Here is a 22,151-nt window from a genome sequence, read left to right as displayed (position 1 = left end):
CTCCAAGTAGACTCACTCTAAACAAATGAGCTCAATATCTCATATTGACTCATTTGGGCATGTCCATGCACATAGTGGTCTCACTCTATCAAGAATCATGATGTCACTCCCGTCATATAGGAGGGATAGATCTCATCTACATCACTCACATCCCTCCGCATAATTTGTTACATACTCAGTAATCGCCTTTATAGTCCACCCACTTACGGGTGACGTTTGACGAAGCTAAAGTATGCAACTCTTTATGTAGGGAACCATGGTGACTTCAGGTCCAAGGATTGATAGTCATACTAATAGTCACATGAGAAAGTATATGACACTCATATAACGATCCATGATACTTTCTCATGGTGGGTCATTCAATATACATTCTCCAATGCATACCCATGTGTCAACTTGATATCTTTATATCTATGACTTATGAGATCAAGTCATCGAGTTGACCTACATGCTAGTCTCATCACATTAACATTGTCCCTAAATGTTAATACTTGACTAGGAATGATTAAGAGTAGTGTTCTCTATATCATCTCACTATTAATTTAACCAATCGATTGATATAGATAAGAACCTTTTATTCAAGGACGCTATTATACTTAGTTATTTGGCACCAATACAAGTAAGTATAATAACCATAATGAAATGCCTTTATAAGTATATAGGAATATGATATATCGAGTCAATACAACAATCATCATATGATTGGCTCTAGGGTTCTAACTAACAGGCCCTACCAAGGAGAGGTCAAAGTAAGGAAGATCGGTTGACGTTGAAGGTGGGAACGAGTGGGGTGTCCAAGTATGCCAAGCGGACCAAGTATGGTTGAACGAACCAAGTATGGCTGAGCAAACCAAATATGGTCGAGAGGACCATGTATGGCCAAGCGGATTGCATAACCTTATGAGGCAAGCAAGTCATGCATTTCTTGGACATGTAAAGATAGTCCTTCAACCACAAAGAAGGCTAAGAGGTTGCTGGTCTCGCTGACCGGTCTCCACATCCGGTCAGACCAAGATAACTGATAGCTGTCAGGAAATAAGGAAAATGATGAGCCTGCAAGTTCGATGGACACTACCGAGTGGGGGCAACCCAGCTGAGTAGACTTCGGTTGGCCACACACGACCCCACTAAATATTTTATCACATCTTTTTGGGAGTTTGTGCCGCTAACAGCAAGGCATGTCCAGTAGGTAAATCGTACTTTAGAAGCTTTCAGGTTGTCAAATCAGACGATTGCATGGCTACTTAAGGAATGGTGGCATGGACACTTTGTCACATGTCTTTTCCTAGGATACCTAGAAAAATATACATATGCATTGAGATGCGTGCACGAACATTATAGTTCCACTATAAAGGGGGTTCCCAACTATAAGGAGAGGTATGTGTAACTTCATTTTCTACACGCTTTAGCTACAGTTCTCCACTTTGCTACTCTCTAAAAACTGACTTGAGCATCGGAGGGCCAACACCGGGAACCCCTTCCTGATCCGGCACTGACGTTTTTGTGTTGCAGGGTTACATGGAGTCTTCACCGCGTCAACTTTGAAGTCACATCCCCAGCTTACCATCTTTACCGATTTTGGACAGGATCAACCGATTTTGTGACTAAAATATAAAACGCCGAGCCAGAGGTAACTTGGAAAGTATATGTGGATGGGTTGTCCACTCGGCAAGGCAGTGGAGTAGGAATACTTTTAATATCTCCACAAAAAGATAGGATGCAACCGTTCGGCTAGACTATCAGGACACAAATAATAAGGCAGAATACGAAGCTCTATTCACTAGTCTACAAGCAGCTAGGCATGTAGGAGTAACATGGGTCCTTATCCACTCAAATTCCCAATTGGAAGCCCAACAACTTTCAGGTACTTTTAAAATAAATAATCTAGATTAAAATTATATGTCGAGGCTTTTAAAAAGTTAAAGGCGGGATTCTAAGAGGTAATCGTGCAAAAGATCCCTTAGGTGGACAACCAATATACGGACGAGCTAATCAAGCTAGCAAGTTCTTTAAGCCCCGTAGTGCTGGATAGATCGAATGAGCAAGTGATGTTAGTAGCTCATATCGAGAGAGTGGTTGAAATAGGAGCACCAATTGATTAGAGAACACCTTTGATTGAATTCCTCTGATCGGCCAACGTGCCAACTGACCCAGAGCAGACTCGATTGATAAAAAGAGAGACTGGTGGTTCACATTAATAGGAGACCACTTATATAAGAGAGTTTTCTCGAGGCTATTGCTAAAATACATTATGGATAGGAAGACGCTTAGTACATCTTACAAGAAGTACATCAAGGTTCTTATAGCAATCATCAGGGCGGTCGTTCACTAGCTCAAAAAATCTTATTGGCGGGATATTTTTAGCCTACTTTGCAAGAAGATGTCATTCAGATAGTAGCGACTTTCCTATCATGTCAGAGATACAAGAACATACCGCACCGACCTACAGAAGAGCTGAAGCCATCCATTGTCTCTTGCCCATTCGACCAGTGAGACATGGATTTTGTTGAACCTTTCTCCATAGTGACCGACCAGAGAAAATTTTTTCTCATGGATGTGGACTACTTCTTTAAATAGGTAGAGGTTAAACCACTCGCTAAGATAACCGAGCAGATGGTTATCAAATTTTTATAGCAAAATATCATGTGTCAGTTCGGCGTTCCTCACAAGCTTGTCTCTGACAACGAAAGGCAATTTCAAGGATGAAGGCTGAAAGAATAGTGTGCCAGCTATGACATTCTATAGGCCTTCACTTCGGTGGCTTATCCCTAAAGTAATGACCAAGCGAAGGTCACTAACTAAGAAATCATTAGAAGACTCAGAACTCGGCTTAACCATGTTGAGGAAGCTGGGTTGATGAGTTGTCAAGCGTGCTGTGGGCCTATCGCACCACTCCTTGAGAAGCCACCAGCATAACCCCGTTTCACTTGGTATATGGGGGAGAAGTAGTAGTACCAGTCGAAATAGGCATGGAGTCTGATCAAAGATAGTTATACGACGAAGACAATTCCAAGCGGCATCTTATGGAATTAGACGTGATAGATAAAATCAAAGATAAAGTAGTCATTCCACTAATGGCATACTAGCAAAGGATGAAGTAAAACTACAATAAAAGAGTGATTCCCAGATCATTCTCGGTCGACTACTTAGTCTGGAAAAGAGTTAAACCGGTCGGTATGTTAGCAAGCTAGAAGCCCCATGGTGTGGACTGTATACAGAAGCTCAGCTTAGGATCTTATTATCTGCGAGATGAGAACGGAAGGAATCTGGATGACCATGGAGCATAAACCATATATAACCCTATCGGGTCAGGTAGTAAGTTTGCGATCGAATTTATGTAAATTGTAAAAATATTTATTCTATGAATGCTGAAAAATTTATAGGAAAAATTATTAAGTGTCCCAGACTCTCACACCATTTGAGCGAATTATAAGTAAGCATGCTCTCACACCTCCAAATTCTCATGTCATTCGACCGAGTTATAAGTGAGCAAAGCTCTCGCGCCAAGTGTCCCAAACTCCTGAGCAGCCATCTGGTTATAAGTGAGCATGCTCTCGGCCTCCAAATTCTCGTGCCGTTCTACCAAGTTATAAGCGAGCAAAGTCCTCGCGCTAAGTGTCCCAGACTCCCGACTAGCCAACTGGGTTATAGCGAGCATGATCTCATACCTCCAGACTCTCGTGTCGTTCGACTGAGTTATAAGCGAGCAAAGCCCTCGCGCCTAAGTGTCCCAGACTCTCTCACCATTTGGGCAAGTTATAAGTCAGTATGCTCTCATGCCTCCAGACTCTCGTGTCGTTCGACTGAGTTATAAGTGAGTAAAGCCCTCACACCAAAGTGTCCCAGGCTCTCGCACTGTTCAGGTGAGTTATAAATGAACATGCTCTCACGCTTCCAGACTCTTGAGCTGTTCGGACAAGTTATAAATAAGCAAAGCCCTCACGCCTAAGTGTCCCAAACTCTCGCACCATTTGGGTGAGTTATAAGTGAGCATCCTCTCACGCCTCTAGACTCTCATGTCGTTCGGTCGAGTAATAAGCGAGCAAGGCCCTCACGCCTAAGTGTCCTAGACTCTCAAGTAGCCAATTGGGTTATAAGTGAGCATCCTTTCACGCCTCCAGACTCTCGTGTCGTTCGACCGAGTTATAAGCTAGTAAAGCCCTCACACCTAAGTGTCCCAGACTCCCGAGTAGCCAATCGGGTTATAAGCAAGTATGCTCTCACTCTTTCAGACTCTCATGTCATTTGGCTGAGTTATAAGCGAGCAAATCTCTCGTGCCTAAGTGTCCCAGACTCCTGAGCAATCAACCGGGTTATAAGCGAGCATGCTCTCACGCCTTCCGACTCTCGTACCATTCAACCAAGTTAAAAGTGAGCAAAGCCCTATGCCTAAGTGTCCTAAACTCTCGAACAGTCAACTGGATTATAAGCGAGCATGCTCTTGTGCCTCCAGACTCTCAAGCCATTCAACCAAGTTATAAGCAAGCAAAACCCTCGCACCTAAGTGTCTGAGACTCTCATGTCGTTCGGTCAAGTTATAACCGAGCAAAGCCCTCACGCCAAGTATCCTAGAATATTGTGTCATTCGGTCGAGTTTTGGGCGAACTTAGCTCTTGTGCTCTGTATTGCTCTAACATTAAGTAAATCGATGAAGCTAAGTCTCGAAGATGAGAAGTAAAGGTTAACATGAATGAGCACTCTAAAATGCAGAACGGACGTGCATCAAGTTAAACTTAGCAAATTTTTATAAGAAATACTTCATTGCTACAAAAGGATGTGGATAAAGTTAAAAGAAACTACGCCAAATCTGCTATGCCAGATCGACAATTACATCATCTGGGAGTGAATCCACGTCTTCTCCCTCTTGATGAACTATCGGGACCTCAATGGAAGGATAGCCACCCTCCTTTAGCTATTGAAGGGTCCCATCAATGCCATAGCTGAACAGTTGAAAGGTTTGATCGATCAACATCTGGTTGAAAGCCTCCAGGCGAAGGTACTCGACTTTGAAAGCCTCTAGTCGACCGGGCTCCTCTTCCTTGAACTTAGTGAATTGCGCTTGGGAGGCCTCCAATGCGACTTTTGATGCTAGCAGCTCGGAGTCTTTTTTTAACAATTTCTCATTTATGCTCACCAAGCTAGAGTTCGTGGATGGCTTGCTCGACCATACAACCGACTTGCTTTATGACTAAGGTTGTTTCCTCTTTCTCAAGTTGTTTGGCCAAGACTCGGGCTTCTTTGTTTTTGATATCTAAGTCTTGGATGGTCTTGAGCTTCCTAACATTCGCAGAGTTGATCTTGGCCTCAAAGTTATGAGCCTGCTTGGTCAGCTGGTCGAGCTGGAGGGCCTAATTATGATTTTTATTTTTTGCCACTATCAGCGCCCACTGAGACCCTAAGAGCTGCTCGGAGGTCGTATCCAAGTCTTTCTTTAGTCGAGTCGCCTCCACGGTTAGTCGATCGACTAAGGCCTATGAGACACTTGTCTCCCCGATAGGGGTCTGTAGTTGTTTATTTTCATGTTCTAGATGGGCCAGTCTCTGGCACAGAGCCAGACTTTCCACACAGAATTGCAAGTAAAAGGAGTCAATTATGGTTGACCAGGAAAAACGAATAAGAAACTCCGGATAAGGCTTACCTTGGTAGATTTCTGGTTGAAGCTGTCAGTAAGCTCACCAGGTGGAATTATAGTCGCCCTGGCCCTAGCATCCGCCCAGGTCAAGGCCAAGGGGCCTTGTATGTAGATCTTATGTTTGGGGGAGTACGACTCAGCGTCATTCAGATGGCGCCAGTCGTCAATTGGCAGTTTGATAATGGTTGTGGTATGCCTATGGTCGCTCGGATTTGAGGGTTCTGAGGTTGCCTTGCCCTTGGACTTGGATAGAGGGGTGGAACGAATAATAGATGTAGGGGTCACTGGGTCAACCGATGGGGGCATTAAGTAGGAAATCAACTGTGCTATGGTTGCCTCGGTAGGCAACTTGGACAGAGAAGGAGCCCGATTAGATGATGGAGAAGTTGGTAGACAGACCATCCTCTCAGGGATAACAAATGAAGATCTCTCGTCCCGCTCTGATGGAGGCCAAGTAGCCGACGCGACAGCGGAAGTCTATGGAACAGAGGACTCTGAGAGGGAGGAAGCCTCCGACTAGAGCCTTTTCCAGCATTGGAAGTGGATCAGTGGTTCACCGGAGGTGACTGACTCCAACGGGACTGCTATAGGTGGCATGGAAGGATGCTCGGGAGGCAGCTCACCGATGTTAGCTACAACATCACTGGCCGCCACCCAGCTTGCCTCTGCTTCACCGGTCTGTTCTTCAGATTGCCCGACTGGCAATAGCCTATGGGTTTCCAGCTTGGCTGCCCCCTTGGTGTTGATTTTTGCATCGGTTAGTTCGCCCTTACCGTTGAGCAACGCCTTGAACATGACTTGGGCTGCAAAAGAGAAAAAAAAAATCAGTCAGATTCAAAAGTGACAGAAGGAAAAATGGCTTACCAAAGGAGCTGGGCAGCTAAGCTCGGATGGAACTCAACCCGAACATATATAGGACACCCTCCAGTAGCAGCCTATGTATATGGTATTTCTAACTGGCTAGGTGCACAACCGCTTAAAGGTAGGTCAGCTCCCATTGGTATTTTCCCAACGTAGGAGATTTCGACAGCTCCATCTATCAGCCGGTCAAGAAATCGAGCCGGTCAAGAAGTCAGACATAGAAATAATGGGATTTTCAACCTTTATCAGATGTGGGCATCTTCTTAAAATAGACGACACCCACTTGGGTTTGAAAGAGGAAGACACCCAGCTTGGAGACTTTGGGGTAATAGAAATAATGAAAAATACGAGGCAACAGAGGAATGTCGTATAGGCAGAATAATACTACAACCCCGTACAGTAACCTAAAGAAATTAGGTACCAACTGTTACAAGGGAATGTGAAAATGCCTACAAACTTTAGAAAAAAAGATAGGAAAGCGCAGACCGGCATACAGTTGGTCTTTAAAGAAAGGAAGAAAGCCATCAAATGGTGTATGAGGGCGAGAATAGGCAGAAGGGGTTACGATTTGGTGATCGTCGGAAATGTGATAAGTCATTTTCATTTAGTATACCTTGTCGCCATTAAAATCTAACTCGGTGGAGGTATACTACAACCTAGGGGCAGCTGGGGGTGGAGAAGGAGAACACACCATATGAAGAAGATGAAAAGCGAAGATCGAAAGGAGAAAAAGGAGAGGACTTATTGAAGGGAAATCGTCAGCGATGAGCAAAGAGCAAGAAACGAAGGAGAGGAAAACGAAGACGAATGTTTGCGATACGACAAAGAAAGAAATAAAGGGTTTAATAACCCTGTTGGTGGCTACCCTCAGTCGTCCGATCAAGTGCTTGGAAAAATAAGGCTTTGACCATCGAATTCGAAAAGACAACCATCACATCAGATCCCAACAGTCACCTGTCACATTACACATTTGGCGATAGGAAAAGCAACATGTGGCATCCAATCACAGGTGACATTAATGAGGAATGGAAATTATTAACAACCGTTTGATTAAAAAGCATGTACGACATGCTTTACATTAATGACAAGGGATTTGAGTGATTTTCAAGAAATTATGGTGACGTCAACCGCAATTAAAAGACACTAAGTAAAGGTGGCCACTCGGGAAAGAAATTATAAAAGGGCTAACAAATGACCAAGTGTCGTCCATGTCAGGTCCGAGCGATGTCAATTTCGGAGTCTTCTGATTGTGCAGAGATCGGCGATTGAAGAGTTGTGAGAATGACAATTGTGTTAGTCGAGCGGCAGCTCTAAACCCTAGAATGCTAGGTCGGGAAGAAAAGTTGCAAAAAATATTAAGTGTCCAGTTAGTCGAACTTGCAGCCTTTTTTGACTAGACATGAGGGAGAGACTTGTGATACGACGATAGAGGTGTACCCCCCCCCCCCCCCCCCAAGAACAAGAACGGGTCAAGATGGGGAAGGCCAGCTAATGTAGAAGTCAAAGTCAAAACGGTCAAAGGCTCAGGACTACAGATCAGGCGAGGTTGGTCGAACGAGCCTTCAATGTTGATCGGACGTGACCGTCCGAATGGTCGTCCTCCGAAAACTGTGGCTGGGGTTAAGAGACAAATAGTAAGTTTTCCGACCCACCGTCCCTGCCTATCGGACGACATGTCCGGTCGGACAAAAGACAACCCTCTAACAATAGGAAAGTCGAGTGAAGGACGATCGAGCTGGTGATGTCCCGACAAAACGGATCCCGGTCGGCCTATAGCGAGATCTCACCGTACTCTTTTGAAAGTTCGTGTCGCCGACAATAGAGAATGTCCAGTAAACAAACAGTACTTTAGAAGTTTATAGTCTGTCACATCAGAGATTTGCGTGCTCACTTAAAGAAAGGTGCCAATGATATTTTTTTATTTGTCTTTTCTTATGACGCTTTGAAAACGTGCACATACTTTGTGATACATACACATGACGCTACAATGACACTATAAAAAGGGGTCTCTATCTACATGTGGAGATATGCGATACTTTATTATTCTACACGTTCTTAGTTAGTACTGTTGATTTCTACTGTTCATCTCTACCAAACCAATGAGTGACTTGAGTGTTGGAAGGTCAATGTCAGGGATCTCTTCCCGTCCCAACACTAAGCTCCTAATTTTATAGGACAACGTAGAATCTTTATCCAGTCAATCACAGAGTCACATTCTCAGCCTGTCGTCTTCTTGGTTTTGAGATATAACCACTTCACTTTGAGAATCCACTCGAAGGAGTACCCAACAACCAATATACCATCTGATTTTGATCTAGATGGAAACCCTAATTGATTCTGATCCCAAATATGTCTGCCTTTCCCCTCTATCTCGATTAGGTCAACCTATGATGGTGAGCTGCGTGAGATGCACACCATGATGGTGGTCAGTCTCTGTCTTCCCTGCACCTTCGGTTTTCTTGCAGCAGCTTGGCCATGTGCTACTTGTCACTGATGATCAGGAATGGGATCATAGTTGCTCCTTTTTCTGTCACAAGCAACATGCGATGGAGTGGAGTGTCATCTAGCTGCAGCTGCATAGTAGTGCATGGTAAACAGTTAGCCAGTTCCATATTCTTAGGCTGCAGCCAACAAGTTTCATCAATGATTAGGCCTTGGTTAAGAATAACTCAAAGGCCACTCAGCGTACGTCGAATTATTTTAAAATTAATTAAAATATTTTAACACGGGACCAAACTGTTCCAATTTAATTTAAATTATTTCGACTTGTTAGAATTATTTATAAAAGTATTATAACGTGTTATTAATTTTAAAATTGTTATAATATTAATTGATTTTGAAAATAATATCGTATGTCCTGGCGCCTCAACGGAAGCGGAAGCGACACCGATGGACGTTCAATCAACGGTAGGTAGGTAGGCAGACGGAAACTCTAACAACCCTGTTTCGTACCTGCTTCAGCGGCCTCCTGAAGTCTGGGCCCGCGATGGCAGGAGGATTCTACGGTGTTGGTAAGTTGCAGAGGAGTTCTGAGAGGATGTTGACGGATCGGGAGCGGATGTCAGCCGAGCGGCATTTAAGTGGATTTAATTTAACTGAAGCGGCTGGCGTTTTCGATCTGCTTCGCCGGAACCGAGCTCCGGAGAAACCGAGGAGGAGGAAGAGAAGAGCCTGCTTTCTTTCTTTCTAAAAGGGGGCACGCGATCCAAACCCTAGACCAGAGCCGAAGGGAGAACAGGGGGAGCGGAGGGAGGGAGGCGGAGATGGGAAGGTCTTCTACTTCATGCTTCAAGATCATCGGCTGCGGTAGCGGGGATGCCGTCGATGACGACGAGCACGTGGTGGATGAGGTAATCGTTCTGGTTCGCTGGTTCATTGCCGTGCTTAGTTGATACTGAATGTCTGGTTTCTGGATCGGAATTCGGATCCTCTTTGCTGTTTCTGCAAGTGAAGGGAATGCTAGGATCTTCTCTGCGTAGTAGTTGGAACAGGTCGCATCCATGATCCATGGTCTCTTGATATATATTCATTCATTCATTTAGTGAACGAAGTGATGTTGATCAGATCAACATGTTCTTCCTATCTAGCTGAATCTCCAGTCAAGTTAGCTCTGTTCTCATCTTACTCTTTCGAATGTGAATTGAGTAGGTAAATCAAGTGATTGTTTGGATCTCCGTGAGTACATTGATCCGGATGAATTTTCCCTTACCTGTGGATCTGAACTCTGGAAGATTGGAGATGGAGGTTACTCCACATTGTTCTTGCTAGATCCTTGATTTTCGTTTTCTAATGTAATTATTGCGTGCCTGTGTTAAACCGTTTCAATATTTGAGAGGAGAGAATGTTCGTATATCATTGACATTGGCCTGTGTAACGAATCATGATGTTTGATTTTTAAGTGTCAACCTGGTGAATGCAAACTGAAGAAAGTGGATGAACAGAGAGACAGTGAATACCACGAGTGGGAATGAGCATCCTAATTACTATTTTTATTAGTATGTTTTTTTTTCCTTTTATGATCTACAGAATACGAAACCAATTTTGCTACCAAATTTTGATAGTGGAAGATACTTCTTGATGCTAAGATCCAATATGCTCATTATTTGAATTAGATTCTTCCCAGTGAGTTGGTCAATCTCAACTGAATTTTTTTTTCTTTTTTGGTAAAATCTCACGAAAATTTGAACATCGATGTATTTGCACTGGTAATTCTAGTCATCTCATGAGGAGACTATAACCCATTATTCTATGTCAAGCTCTAGCAAGTTGATATTGTTTCCTTCCACAAAATTGATAAATGATTTTTCCTCTTTCTGTCTTGTTTCTCTCTTGCAAGAGAATAAAAACCTTGAATGAGAGAATTAAATGGCAGATGATAGTACAGATTCGTGAATTCACTTCACTCTTCAGTAAACTAAAGCTTTTTCCATTGCTATAAAGCACATCATGTCTAAAAGGCATTTTCACACTGATATTATTATTTCATCAGTAGTAGCATAATACACTATGAATTTGACTAGAATACTTAACAACCTTGTATTAGCTAAGTTTTTTTCTTTTTAATTTGTTTATCCCACTGGGATCCCTTAACTAAAAAAGGCTTTTTGAATAAAGAAATTCTGATGCTCAAGCGTTAATTGATTGCCTTTCAAACTGTGAATCTTCTCGTGTCAATTTTTATGGATTGTTAATATGTCCTGCTTTGTCAGGCAAAATCTTTAGCAGATAAACGTAGATGGAGTTTCCATAAGAGATCATCCAAGCATCAAGTGCTTAATGACAGTGTTATCTCAGAACCTGTGTCTGTTTGCTCTAGCAAACAGAGCCAAGAAGCTTCAACAACTACTCTTCATTCATCAAAATATAACTTGTCAGAAAACCCCCCAGCTCAAGAAAAGCCAGTTAAAACATCTCCAATTCCATCAAATATTGTGAATTCAAAGGCTCCACCATCTCTTGCTAACAGAATTGATACTCCAGCTGACCCTTCTCTGAATGAACCTGATGCTATTATTCTTCAGGCTGCCATAAGGGGCTATTTGGTAGTATCCATACTTGTGATTCTATGTTAGTTTTTTTGCATCTTTTTTAGCAATAAAAATGTCTCAGGCTAGGAAAATGCTCCATAAACTTAGGAGCATTGTCAAGTTGCAAGCAGCTGTACGCGGACATCTAGTTAGAAGACAGGCTATTGGAACTTTGCGGTGTATCCTAGCGATAATAAGAGTGCAGGCCTTTGTAAAGGGTCGTCTTACTTGCCAATTAATTGGAAACTTACCTTCCTCAGGAGATACCAACTCTGAGGTATATAAATCAGAGATCTTTCAAACTCTTATTGCTTATTGTTTGTTTATTAGCCAAATATAAAAATATCACATCTTACATCATGCTATGTTAATTGGATTAGTATTTACAAAAATTATAAAATAGGTGGTTCTAGAACTTTAAATGTGTTGGTCTATTAATGGTGCGCTTGGGCGAGTTTCTGAGGATTACAATCCTTAAAAATGTATCTTAGCTTGATAGTTTTCTGTGTGTATTCAAATTACTTTGTCAACATTGATTTTGCTGGGAGTATATTCATGATTTACTGTGATTTATGATTTTCTCATTGTTTTTGGTCCAATTGCTTTTAATCATTTCAATTCTGGACATTGTTTTCAGTAACTGCCCAACAATCATGATTGTGCCCCTCTTCACAGTTTCTTTTTTTCTAAAAACATGAAATGCGAACAAACTAGTTCACCAGAATTGTGTTAATGTATAAATCATGCCATTACACAAATTATGAATGATTTAGCATAGGGATTCATACTGGGCTAGTAAAAAAGGTGGATGGAGGGAGACCAGTATGCCAAGAAAGGGGCAAAGAAAGGATTTGCAGGCCTTGTATGAAGAAGCCTCAAATAGAACCTTCAATCCACCCACATGTAAAAACAAGAACCTAAGAAGGGGGCACTGGTTGGAGTGTGATGAGATAATATCTGTCTATTATATCCTTTTACTTAATTTCCTTATTTGACTATGATATGGGTACGGATGCTAGGGCTACATTTTTTTTCTCATTTTAGTTTGGATTTCTTCACGCATCAGTATACACTAGTATCCAATAACAAATTTTATCTTTCCTGTACTGAATTTTGTAGTTAGGACTTGGTATTACTGTTTTTGATTTAACAATTTTCAACAAAATAAATGCTTTCATCTTAATTATTATTTTTACTGCTTGGTTTTATTTTTCTTTATTACAATTTTTTCTCAGGGAGTGGAAGCTTCTTCTGAGAAATCAAATAAAACACCAATAAAATATTTACTTTCAAATAGCTTTGCTCGTCAGGTATGGCAAATTCTTAATTTTTTCTGAATGGTTTTCTCTTAAATTTAATTTCCAATAATGAGAAATTCCATTTTATTTTCTTGCAAGCTTCTGGAGATCACGCCAACCACAAAAACCATGTACATAAAATGTGTTCCATCAAAGTCTGATTCAGCATGGCAGTGGTTAGAGAGATGGATGGCTATAACATCATCGGGAGTAAGCCAACACGAGCAAAGTGTCAAAGAAAGTAATTTTGAATCAGAGGCCGATGCTGCAGTAGCAGACAGTGAACCAGAGAAAAATATTCCACCTACTGTTTCCACAATGCTATCGGAGCCTAATTTGTCTTCCTCAGAATCGTCCTTCAAAGATGATAAAAATAGTGTAGCAACTGAAAATACTGGAAACTTTGAGTTGCAAACTTCAGTTATTGCTTCAGATGATTCTAGCAAATGTTTGCCAAATGACGATGGTGAAAATTTGGAGCTCGGAAATGAGGTTTCCAACATTAGTGTTGAAGGTTCTATAAATACTGAGATGGTGAATGACAGTCCAAATTCTTTTTCAGATCACAAAGCATTGCAACCAAACTTAAGCTCAGAAATACTATATGATACTATACCTCATATGCTTGGATGCACAAAAGGCACGTCCACTAGTGAAAGTGAATTATCTGAATCAATTGAGACAGAAGGGGAGAACTCTGTAATTGCTTCCCAAAAATCATGTAACCCTGTATTTATTGCTCACTCTGCTAGTTCAGATAATCAAAATCTTGCATCAAAAGTGAAAACAGAAAGCAATAAATTAAAGGTGGAATTTTTCACTAATACTGAGGCAATTTCAGCAGAGAACTCAACGTTCCATAATTTGAGGATTCCAGCTGCAGCTTCAGAATGTGGTACCATCTCCTCCACTCTCGACTCACTGGAGAAATTTGCAGATGATGGTAGGCAAATTGTTCTTGAAATTGGTACACTAGAGGAACAGAACCATGCTGAGAAAACTGTTAGTCTCCAAAATTTGGATAGCAGTGTTAGTGTCTCTACCTTATATTCTGATACAAATGAAACACAAGGACCTGATGGAGTTGAGCATACTACTGCTGACTCAGATGTTTCTGTTAGCATAGTGCATGTTCATCAAAATGCAGCTATGTCAACTATTTCAGATTTACAGAGCCGTTTGGAAGAAATAGAACAACCTAGGTCACCTGAGGGGATTGGCAGAACTCATGCAATGGTACCTGATCCACATGGCACGCCATCTAGTGACATTTCTGTGAGTTCCAGCAAGAGCAAGAGGGATCATAACAAGCGTACTCATGGGTACAGTTCTAATTTGGCAAGTAAAAAATCACCATCCAATCCAGATAAAGATCCAGTTGGAAGAAATAGTACAGGGGACTTATCAAAGGATGCAAGGAATCCAAAGAGGAGCAACTCTTTTGGGACGGCCAAGATGGATCCTGTTGATCAGGAGGCCAGGCTCAGTAATAGCAGTTCTCTACCAGGTTATATGCAGGCCACTGCGTCTGCTAGAGCTAAAGCTCATGCTAGAGCATCTATGAAGTCCAGTCCTGATCTGCTTGATACCCCGCCTAAGAAAAGACATTCGCTACCTATCGAAAACGGAAAGCAGACCTCATCTCCGCACGTGCAAAGATCAGCTTCCCAAGTTCAGCAGATTGCGAAGAGTGGTGGAGTTCATTCTCCTCAAAACTCTGCTGGTAATTTCCTGATCCCATGAACGCTCTCTGCAGGAGAATTGCATTCCTTACTGAGCCAATGATGCATGTGATTTCCTTTCAAGTTGAACAATTAAGACAACATTCCTGCAATCGTTACCAGAGGACTGTCTACACGTTCAGAATCGTCTTACTCTTAAAACAAATTAAATTCTTTTCATTTTTCTTCATTTCAACTCTTGAGATCTTTGACTGATAATAAAAATGTTAATACTTTTTTCAGAAAGATGGCAAAGATGAGATGAAGCTTCAGCAGCAACCTATGATCTGAACCAGTTCACATATACTTACCAATGTGATATGTTTGAATACGGTATTTTGTTATTTGCATATGTTTGTAAAGATTCAGAATTTGTTTAAGACTTGCTATATATTGTTTTTATTTTTTTTTACTTTGTTTCTTTAACCCTGAATTTACACCCAATCTTGTCATAAGCTTTAAATCAATCTAGAAGAGAATCCGTTTAAGTTTTGGATAAACTAAAATAGATATATAAATTAATTTCTCTTTAAAAAGCTTGAGCTTTTAGAATGGGTGATTAGTCAATCAGCTGATTGGAGCTTCATCGAGGAAATCTATTATCGACGGGAGAGCAGAGATTACTTAGGGCATCTCCAATCCATCATCAAAACACCAAATTTGATGTCAATTTGACACCAAATTATTTCAACCCATCCCAAATATGATGATGTGAATAGTGCAACACCATATTTGGTGTTGCACTATTCACATCACCATATTTGGTGATGGAGAGATTTTTTATTTTTATTTTTATTATATTATTATAAAATCAAATGTAATTAATTAATAATTATTATTTTCTTTTTCTTTATTTATAGTATAATTAAATGTAATTATTATTTATTATAAATTTAAATTAAGTGCATTTAATAGAATATTTAAATTTTATTATGTATATTTATAAATATTTAATTTATTGAAATTATTATTTTAATTTTATTTAATATATTTTAATTATAATTACATTTATAAATTATCACTAATTTCATAAACATAATACAATAAAATACTAAAAAATTTTATATGCATAAATATACAATACATTACCCATTAAATTGACATACAAAATAAAGATAGTAATGACATTAAATTAAAATATTACTAATACAAACTTAAAAACATAATTAACTAAGCTTAACAAACAAGTACATGGTACAAACGATACTATTAAAGCACACATAAACTTAAAATTACTTTAATAATATTATAATACTAATATTCAGGAAGATCACTCCCCATTCCGCTAAAATAATTATGAAATTGCCCAAAAATATTCGTAGGATTCTGAGATTCTTGATCTTCACCTTGATATTGATTAAGTTGTGATCCTTCTTCCTGTATTTGAGATGTTTGAGATCCTTCTCCTTGATGTGCAGCTGAATGAGAAAAATGTGTTTTCAATGTCCGGTCATGTCGCCTGCTAAACTTGTCTCGATGTTGTCATTGTTGTGTCATGTCATATGTGCATATTTGTCCAAATGTGTTTATAACATACATTATAAATACATACCCCATAAGCAACATGTACCTCATCCATTCAATTATCTCAGAAAATGGATAACAATATTGAAGGTTCATCAAATTTATCATCTTCAAGCTCTGATGATGATAACTATGTAGAAAGTTTTAGTGCAAGGCAACAACTGATCGCTCAGGTGATTTCTACCAATAATCAAATTGTCTTAAATTATCTCAATGAAGGAAGCAACAAAAGCAGGCATCGAGGCTCAATTCCTGGTCATAAGATGATCAATCGTAATCGTGAAGCTGCTGATCGTAATCTATTCAATGATTATTTCGCCGAAAATGCATTGTATAATGATGCAATGTTTCGAAGAAGATTCAGAATGGGACGGAATTTATTTATGCGTATTTGTGATGCTGTTACTAATCATGACAACTATTTTATACAGAGAAGAGATGGGCTTGGAAGACTTGGTTTGTCAAGCTTGCAAAAAATAACAGCCGCATTTCGGATATTAGCATACGGTGTACCAGCAGATGCTACTGATGAGTACATTAAAATAGGGGAATCAACTGCTATTGAAAGTGTGAAACGATTTTGTCGTGTCGTTGTTGAAGTTTTTGGAGGGCAGTACCTACGATCTCCAAATGCTCACGATGTTGCTAGGCTACTTCATATTGGTGAGCTACGAGGTTTTCCAAGTATGTTAGGTAGCATAGATTGCATGCATTAGAGATGGCAAAATTGTCCAACAGCTTGGGCAGGACAATATTCTGGTCGTAGTGGAAAGCCAACAATTATTCTAGAAGCTGTAGCCGATTATGATATGTGGATTTGGCATGCGTATTTTGGGTTGCCAGGATCGAACAATGATATTAATGTACTTGAGTCTTCTCATCTTTTTGCTAATCTTGCTGCAGGTATTACAATTCCTGCTCATTATGTCATTCAAGGAAAAGAGTACAATATGAGTTACTATTTAGCTGATGGTATATATCCAAAATAGTCAACACTTGTTCAAACGATTCATGCTCCACAAGGTCGAAAGAATAAATTATTTGCAAAGAAGCAAGAAGCGTGTAGAAAGGATGTTGAGCGAGCATTTGGCGTGCTCCAATCACGCTTTGCAATTGTTGCAGGACCTTCACGTTTTTGGCAGAAAAATATTTTATATGATATACTGACATCATGTATTATTATGCATAATATGATAATTGAAGATGAACGTGATTTAAATGCACCAATCGTGGAACACTTTGAGGTGCCGACTCCAGATGTTGAGCCCGCAAGAGATGATGGTACTCGATTTGAAGAGTTTCTAGCTCGATACAGACAAATCAAAGACAAAGAAGCTCATATTGCCCTTTGAAATGCATTAATTGAGCATTTATGAGAACAATATAGTAATTCTGAAAGTTAAAGTCTTGTAATATTGTATTTTCAATTAAGTATCCTTGTTTGTTTTAAATATAAAATAGTAAAATATTTTATCCTAATTGTGTGTGATTTTATAATATTTTTAAAATATATTTATGCCTGAGTAATTATATAATAAAATTAAAAATAAAAATTATATATATATATATATATATATATATATATATATATATATATATATATATATATATATTAATTAGTTGGATACTAAATTTTAAAAATTTTAAAATATCAAATATTAAGAAGTATTAATTTTAAATATAATAATTATCATATAAAAAAAATTAATAAGAATTATAGAATATTTTAAAGAATATTCCTTTCTGGTGTGATATGATGATGATGGGTTGGAGTTGAAATAGTGTTTGGTGTTGAAATAATACCATTTTGGTGTAAAAATTGCACCAAATTTGATGATGTGCATTGGAGATGGTCTTATGGATTCTATTGATACAAAATTGGCACGTAGAAACAAAATCATGAATATTTAAGTGTTGAAGAAAATACCATCGATCATCCTTTCCATGATCGCAACAATATTGACGATATTATGCACTAATTGTGAAAGGTTTCTCATAAGTCCCTAGGTCACGTGAATTCTTTGAAACAAAATAAGAACTCTACAGGAAATACAAGAGTATGGATCTTGTTTCAATAAAAATATGGCATAACATTAAAGCATAAATAAAAAAGATAGGGAACCTGATTGAAAAGTTATTATCCTTGTCCTAAAGTATCGTAGAAGAAAATGAAGTAGTCCTTTCGGATGGGTCTAGTGGTTAGCACATGAGGTGTTGCCACAATGAGGTCTGGGGTTCGAATCTCGACAAAGCCGAGGTAAATACCTCCCTTATGTGCTAGTCACTATTCCAAAGGCTAGTAGCCGCCCGTGATTTACCTCCTCCGTGTTGGTCTTGGGACGGGTTGGCGGGGCGCTGGGGGCGAGCGTATTCGCCTTTTGCCACAATGGAAGAAAATGAAGTATTATTATCCTTTACATTTGCATAATATTATTGTTGCTCATTTTTTTCATCCTTTGCCCCTAGGGCGTAGCATAGACGGTGGGTGCATGACATCTCTGGCGTAATGATCAGGGATCGATTCTCACAAACTAACGACCTGGGGTTTACCCCATCATGTACCTGATGCCTGTGTACTTACATGTACCTCCCTCTATATCCGTGGGATTGATACTACGGGGTCGTTAATATAGCGGATCTATATTTTGTTTTGGAAGAAAATGAGGTGGAAACAAACAAAGTGAAGTCAAAGGACTTAGGGTGACTGTACCAGATTCTCTTCGTCAATAGAAAATGAAAAAATGTATCTCAAAAGATGCCTTAAACCTTTAAGGACCTCATTTTATATAGACAATCAATCCATTATTAGTTCATAAATGATAATAAATTAGGTTAAAGGATTCTATACATTCAACCCGCATCGATTAATCCAAAACCCTTAAATTAAAATTAAATCACTTTAACGAATTCAATTCGATTTGTATCCACACATGCAAATTACTATTAAGCCCACATAAAGATATAAAATCCAGCACTTAGATTCTTTCCGTGGAATGTTTTTATACATATATGCTCAAACTTGTCTCTGCACCTGTCTTTGTGCTCTTTCTCAGCCTTCCACTCCTCGAACTCTATTAAGCCAGGTGTCCAATTCTTATCATCTAATTAATCACAGAGGTAACTGGCTGATCCCATAAAAAATTTTCATCGGTCTCTAAGAAAAAAATCATGAAAACATAGTATCAAGTTGTCAGGAGTCGACCCCCACAGTTTGTGTCATCCTTGTTACAAGACCATTTGATGCCAAATTAGTACTCTACTTGTTGGATTTTTTTTTTTATCCATGGATACTTTGACCCACGATCGTCCAATCCAAGTATTTCATAAAATTCAACGTCAAACATGTCCTATAGTTCCGAACTACAACACTTTAGGAATCCCCGTTAACCACTGCACCTGCACGTGAGGGAATGAGATCCTCTAGACCATCTTTCCTGATCCATTCTTGGATCAGGAAAGGTGGATTGGTGGGAGGCAATGGCCTTAACATGTGAAGGTCATTGCCTCCTACCAATACAAATACTAGACCAGAGGATGATCTAGTATTTAGGACCAGATGATGATCCCTTCCCGCACGTGGAGGCTTTTAGACATGCTTCTTTTGCTCCTCCATGAGATCGCCGTGGACAGCCTTCTCCTTCCCAGACCAAAATAAAGTTAATCAACATCAAAATTACATGTTTTATAAGATATTCTTTGCCCGGGCTACGGTGCAGCAGCAGTAAGACATTTCAAGTTTTCATTAAATTCATCGTCAAACATTCTCTGTTTCTGAGTTGCTGTCTGTACTCAGATCAAATTTCTAAAATAACAAAGCAAATTTGTATCTTTTGCAAAGAAACAGCATTTCAAGCGTGATATGAAGTTGAGAAAATTTCCCTTCTCATTTTTCCATCTTCAAATATTCTGTTTCCCAAATATACTAGTCATTTTAACATTCTGTTTTCCAAATATAAAGAATAATCTAAAAAGCCTTAAAATAAATTGGGTTTGGGTCTGAAAAGTTTCTGTTTTCCACTAGTCGAATGGTTTTTAAACAGCTACGGAGCAAAATAATCCATATCTGATGCATATAAATAAATGATTTGGCTGATGAGAAAATTATTGCTCAAAGTAGACTCACCTTTATCTTCTCAGAATCTGCTGATTTGCCTGGCATGATGGTGTTAAATTCACTGCAAAGAAACCAAAAAAAAGGTTCATAAGAAAATTAACAGAGCACACACATATAAGTTGAATGAAACAATTTACCTGCAAAGCTTGGTGAAGGCAGTATGAAAATCACCATAACCTTCAATATCAGAGAAATATCTATCATAGACGGTGTCTGTAGATAATGAATCCACATCGGGCAAGACTGCCAGAACAATTAATATACATACGATTACCAAAATAAGTATACAAATCTAATTATCCCAGTTCCTTGGTTTGATTTAGATGATGTTTGGTTTAAGGGTTTGGAAATGAGAGAATGGAATAATAGAAATATAAAGTATTTAATTAATGGATTTAGGAATAATAATTTTGGAATCATTCCTAAATAATCGGCAATGGATAAAACCTAAGGAAAATGATGGGTTTAGAATTCATTCCCATCTTTTAATGGTCTTTTCTTTTTTGTCACTCATTTCTCTCCACCGCGCAAACAGGGCATGCCTTCACCGTGCCGCTGTCGCACACATCGCAGAGGCAGAGGTGACAGTAGGGGAGGATGACGACCGATGCTGGTCGGCACCCGCAAGCGCAAAATGCCCACTTCAGCTCGAGTTGGCACTCGTCGATAAACGCCGACTCGGCCAAGTAAGCGCTCTTCGGTGGGAGGATTGTGGTTGAGCTGGGCGTGGAGGGAGGTGCTTCGGCATGGCCAGCCTTGGCCCTCGCTTGCCACACCATCAATTCAATCCGGAGATGGATGAGGCGGTGCTCTTGCTTGGCGCCTCGCCTCGCCGCCCGCTCCACGTCCACCTCCTTCTCACGTAGCTATTGCGCCACTCTCTTCCTCGCAGCAACTAAAAAAGAATGGATGCTCCTCCGCCTCCTCTCCAACGTTTGTCGGAGGTACTCTCACTGAAAAAACATCAAATCTTTTCAAGTCTAATTGAAAAATAGAAGCAATTGGATCAATAGAGAATGAGGAATGCTACGTGGGCGTGAAGAAAGAACTCAATTTCATCCATCTGCTGGTTAACACTGACAGCGAAATCATCAGAGAGGAAGGTGTCCAACGATTGTTGGTTCTGCTATGAGCGGCGATGCTCCTCAACGAGAGGCCAATGCCAGTAGAGACAAGGGGAGGCACGCAGCTCTGAAGCTGCGCGAGGTATTCCGGCAGAAGATTCATTGCCGAGTGGCTCTACAGCACCAGTGCCGCTGCCGTTGTCGGAGCATACGTAGAATCTCTCCCTCTCTTCGTCGGATTCCACACACCGCTGTTAATTCCACCTAACAACAGCATTGAAATGGCCAAACTCATTCTCATTCCAGTCTACTATCAAATCCATTCTCATTCCTATTCCTGCACCCCAAACCAAACGCCCCCTTAATCTTTCACCAGGTTTATACTGTATTTTTCTGTCAATAAAAATACATGTATTTTGCTCCTAGAGTGATTGCTTAATACCAAAAAGACAAACTGTAATATATAAATTTGAAATGACACTTGCAATAAAGAAAGCTAGTAGCATATATAGCTCAACATCTTAATTCTCTCAAAGTTCTAATGAGAAATTATTGAGACTGATTTTGAGACAACCTGCTTAGAATAGTTAAGTGACTAATTACCTTATCCCATTCAACTACTGGCCCAAAATACTTAAAATAGCTTATTCATTTAAAAGCTTAAAGAGCTTCTTTATTAGCCAACAACTTACTGCGAACTAAATTGGGCTGTCACAATAATAATATACTATCATGTGATGTTGGGCAGGAGACAAACAAAAGATAATAGTTATTCATGCAACAAAAATATAAGCAATGCAATAAAGGTACTTATTATACTTACTAAGAATACCGGATGAGATACCCATTGTAAGCAAGGAATATGACAGAAATTCTATTGTTCTGCCCTGTCGAGGATGATGGAGGTTAC

At 39.7% G+C, this 22,151-nt stretch overlaps 1 protein-coding gene and 2 pseudogenes across 1 annotated transcript; 2 read left to right on the top strand and 1 right to left on the bottom strand.

Annotated features, from left to right (window-relative positions):
* The first annotated feature begins 9,567 nt into the window (after nucleotides 1-9,567).
* LOC121992085 (protein IQ-DOMAIN 32-like) lies at nucleotides 9,568-14,951 on the top strand. Its single transcript, XM_042546224.1, has 6 exons — nucleotides 9,568-9,843; nucleotides 11,203-11,535; nucleotides 11,603-11,797; nucleotides 12,756-12,830; nucleotides 12,918-14,541; nucleotides 14,783-14,951. The coding sequence occupies exons 1-6, from the start codon at nucleotides 9,757-9,759 to the stop codon at nucleotides 14,797-14,799; spliced, it is 2,331 nt and encodes a 776-aa protein (XP_042402158.1). The 5' UTR covers nucleotides 9,568-9,756; the 3' UTR covers nucleotides 14,800-14,951.
* Nucleotides 14,952-16,134: 1,183 nt separating this feature from the next.
* On the top strand, nucleotides 16,135-17,415 carry LOC121990794 (annotated as a pseudogene).
* A 2,353-nt stretch (nucleotides 17,416-19,768) lies between these two features.
* Nucleotides 19,769-21,746, bottom strand: LOC121990793 (annotated as a pseudogene).
* Between the last annotated feature and the right edge of the window lie 405 nt (nucleotides 21,747-22,151).

Source organism: Zingiber officinale, chromosome 6B (genome assembly GCF_018446385.1).
Source record: "Zingiber officinale cultivar Zhangliang chromosome 6B, Zo_v1.1, whole genome shotgun sequence".
Taxonomy (NCBI): Eukaryota; Viridiplantae; Streptophyta; class Magnoliopsida; order Zingiberales; family Zingiberaceae; genus Zingiber; species Zingiber officinale.
The sequence above is the reverse complement of the archived record's forward strand: the minus strand, read 5'-3'. Positions and strand labels throughout refer to the sequence as shown.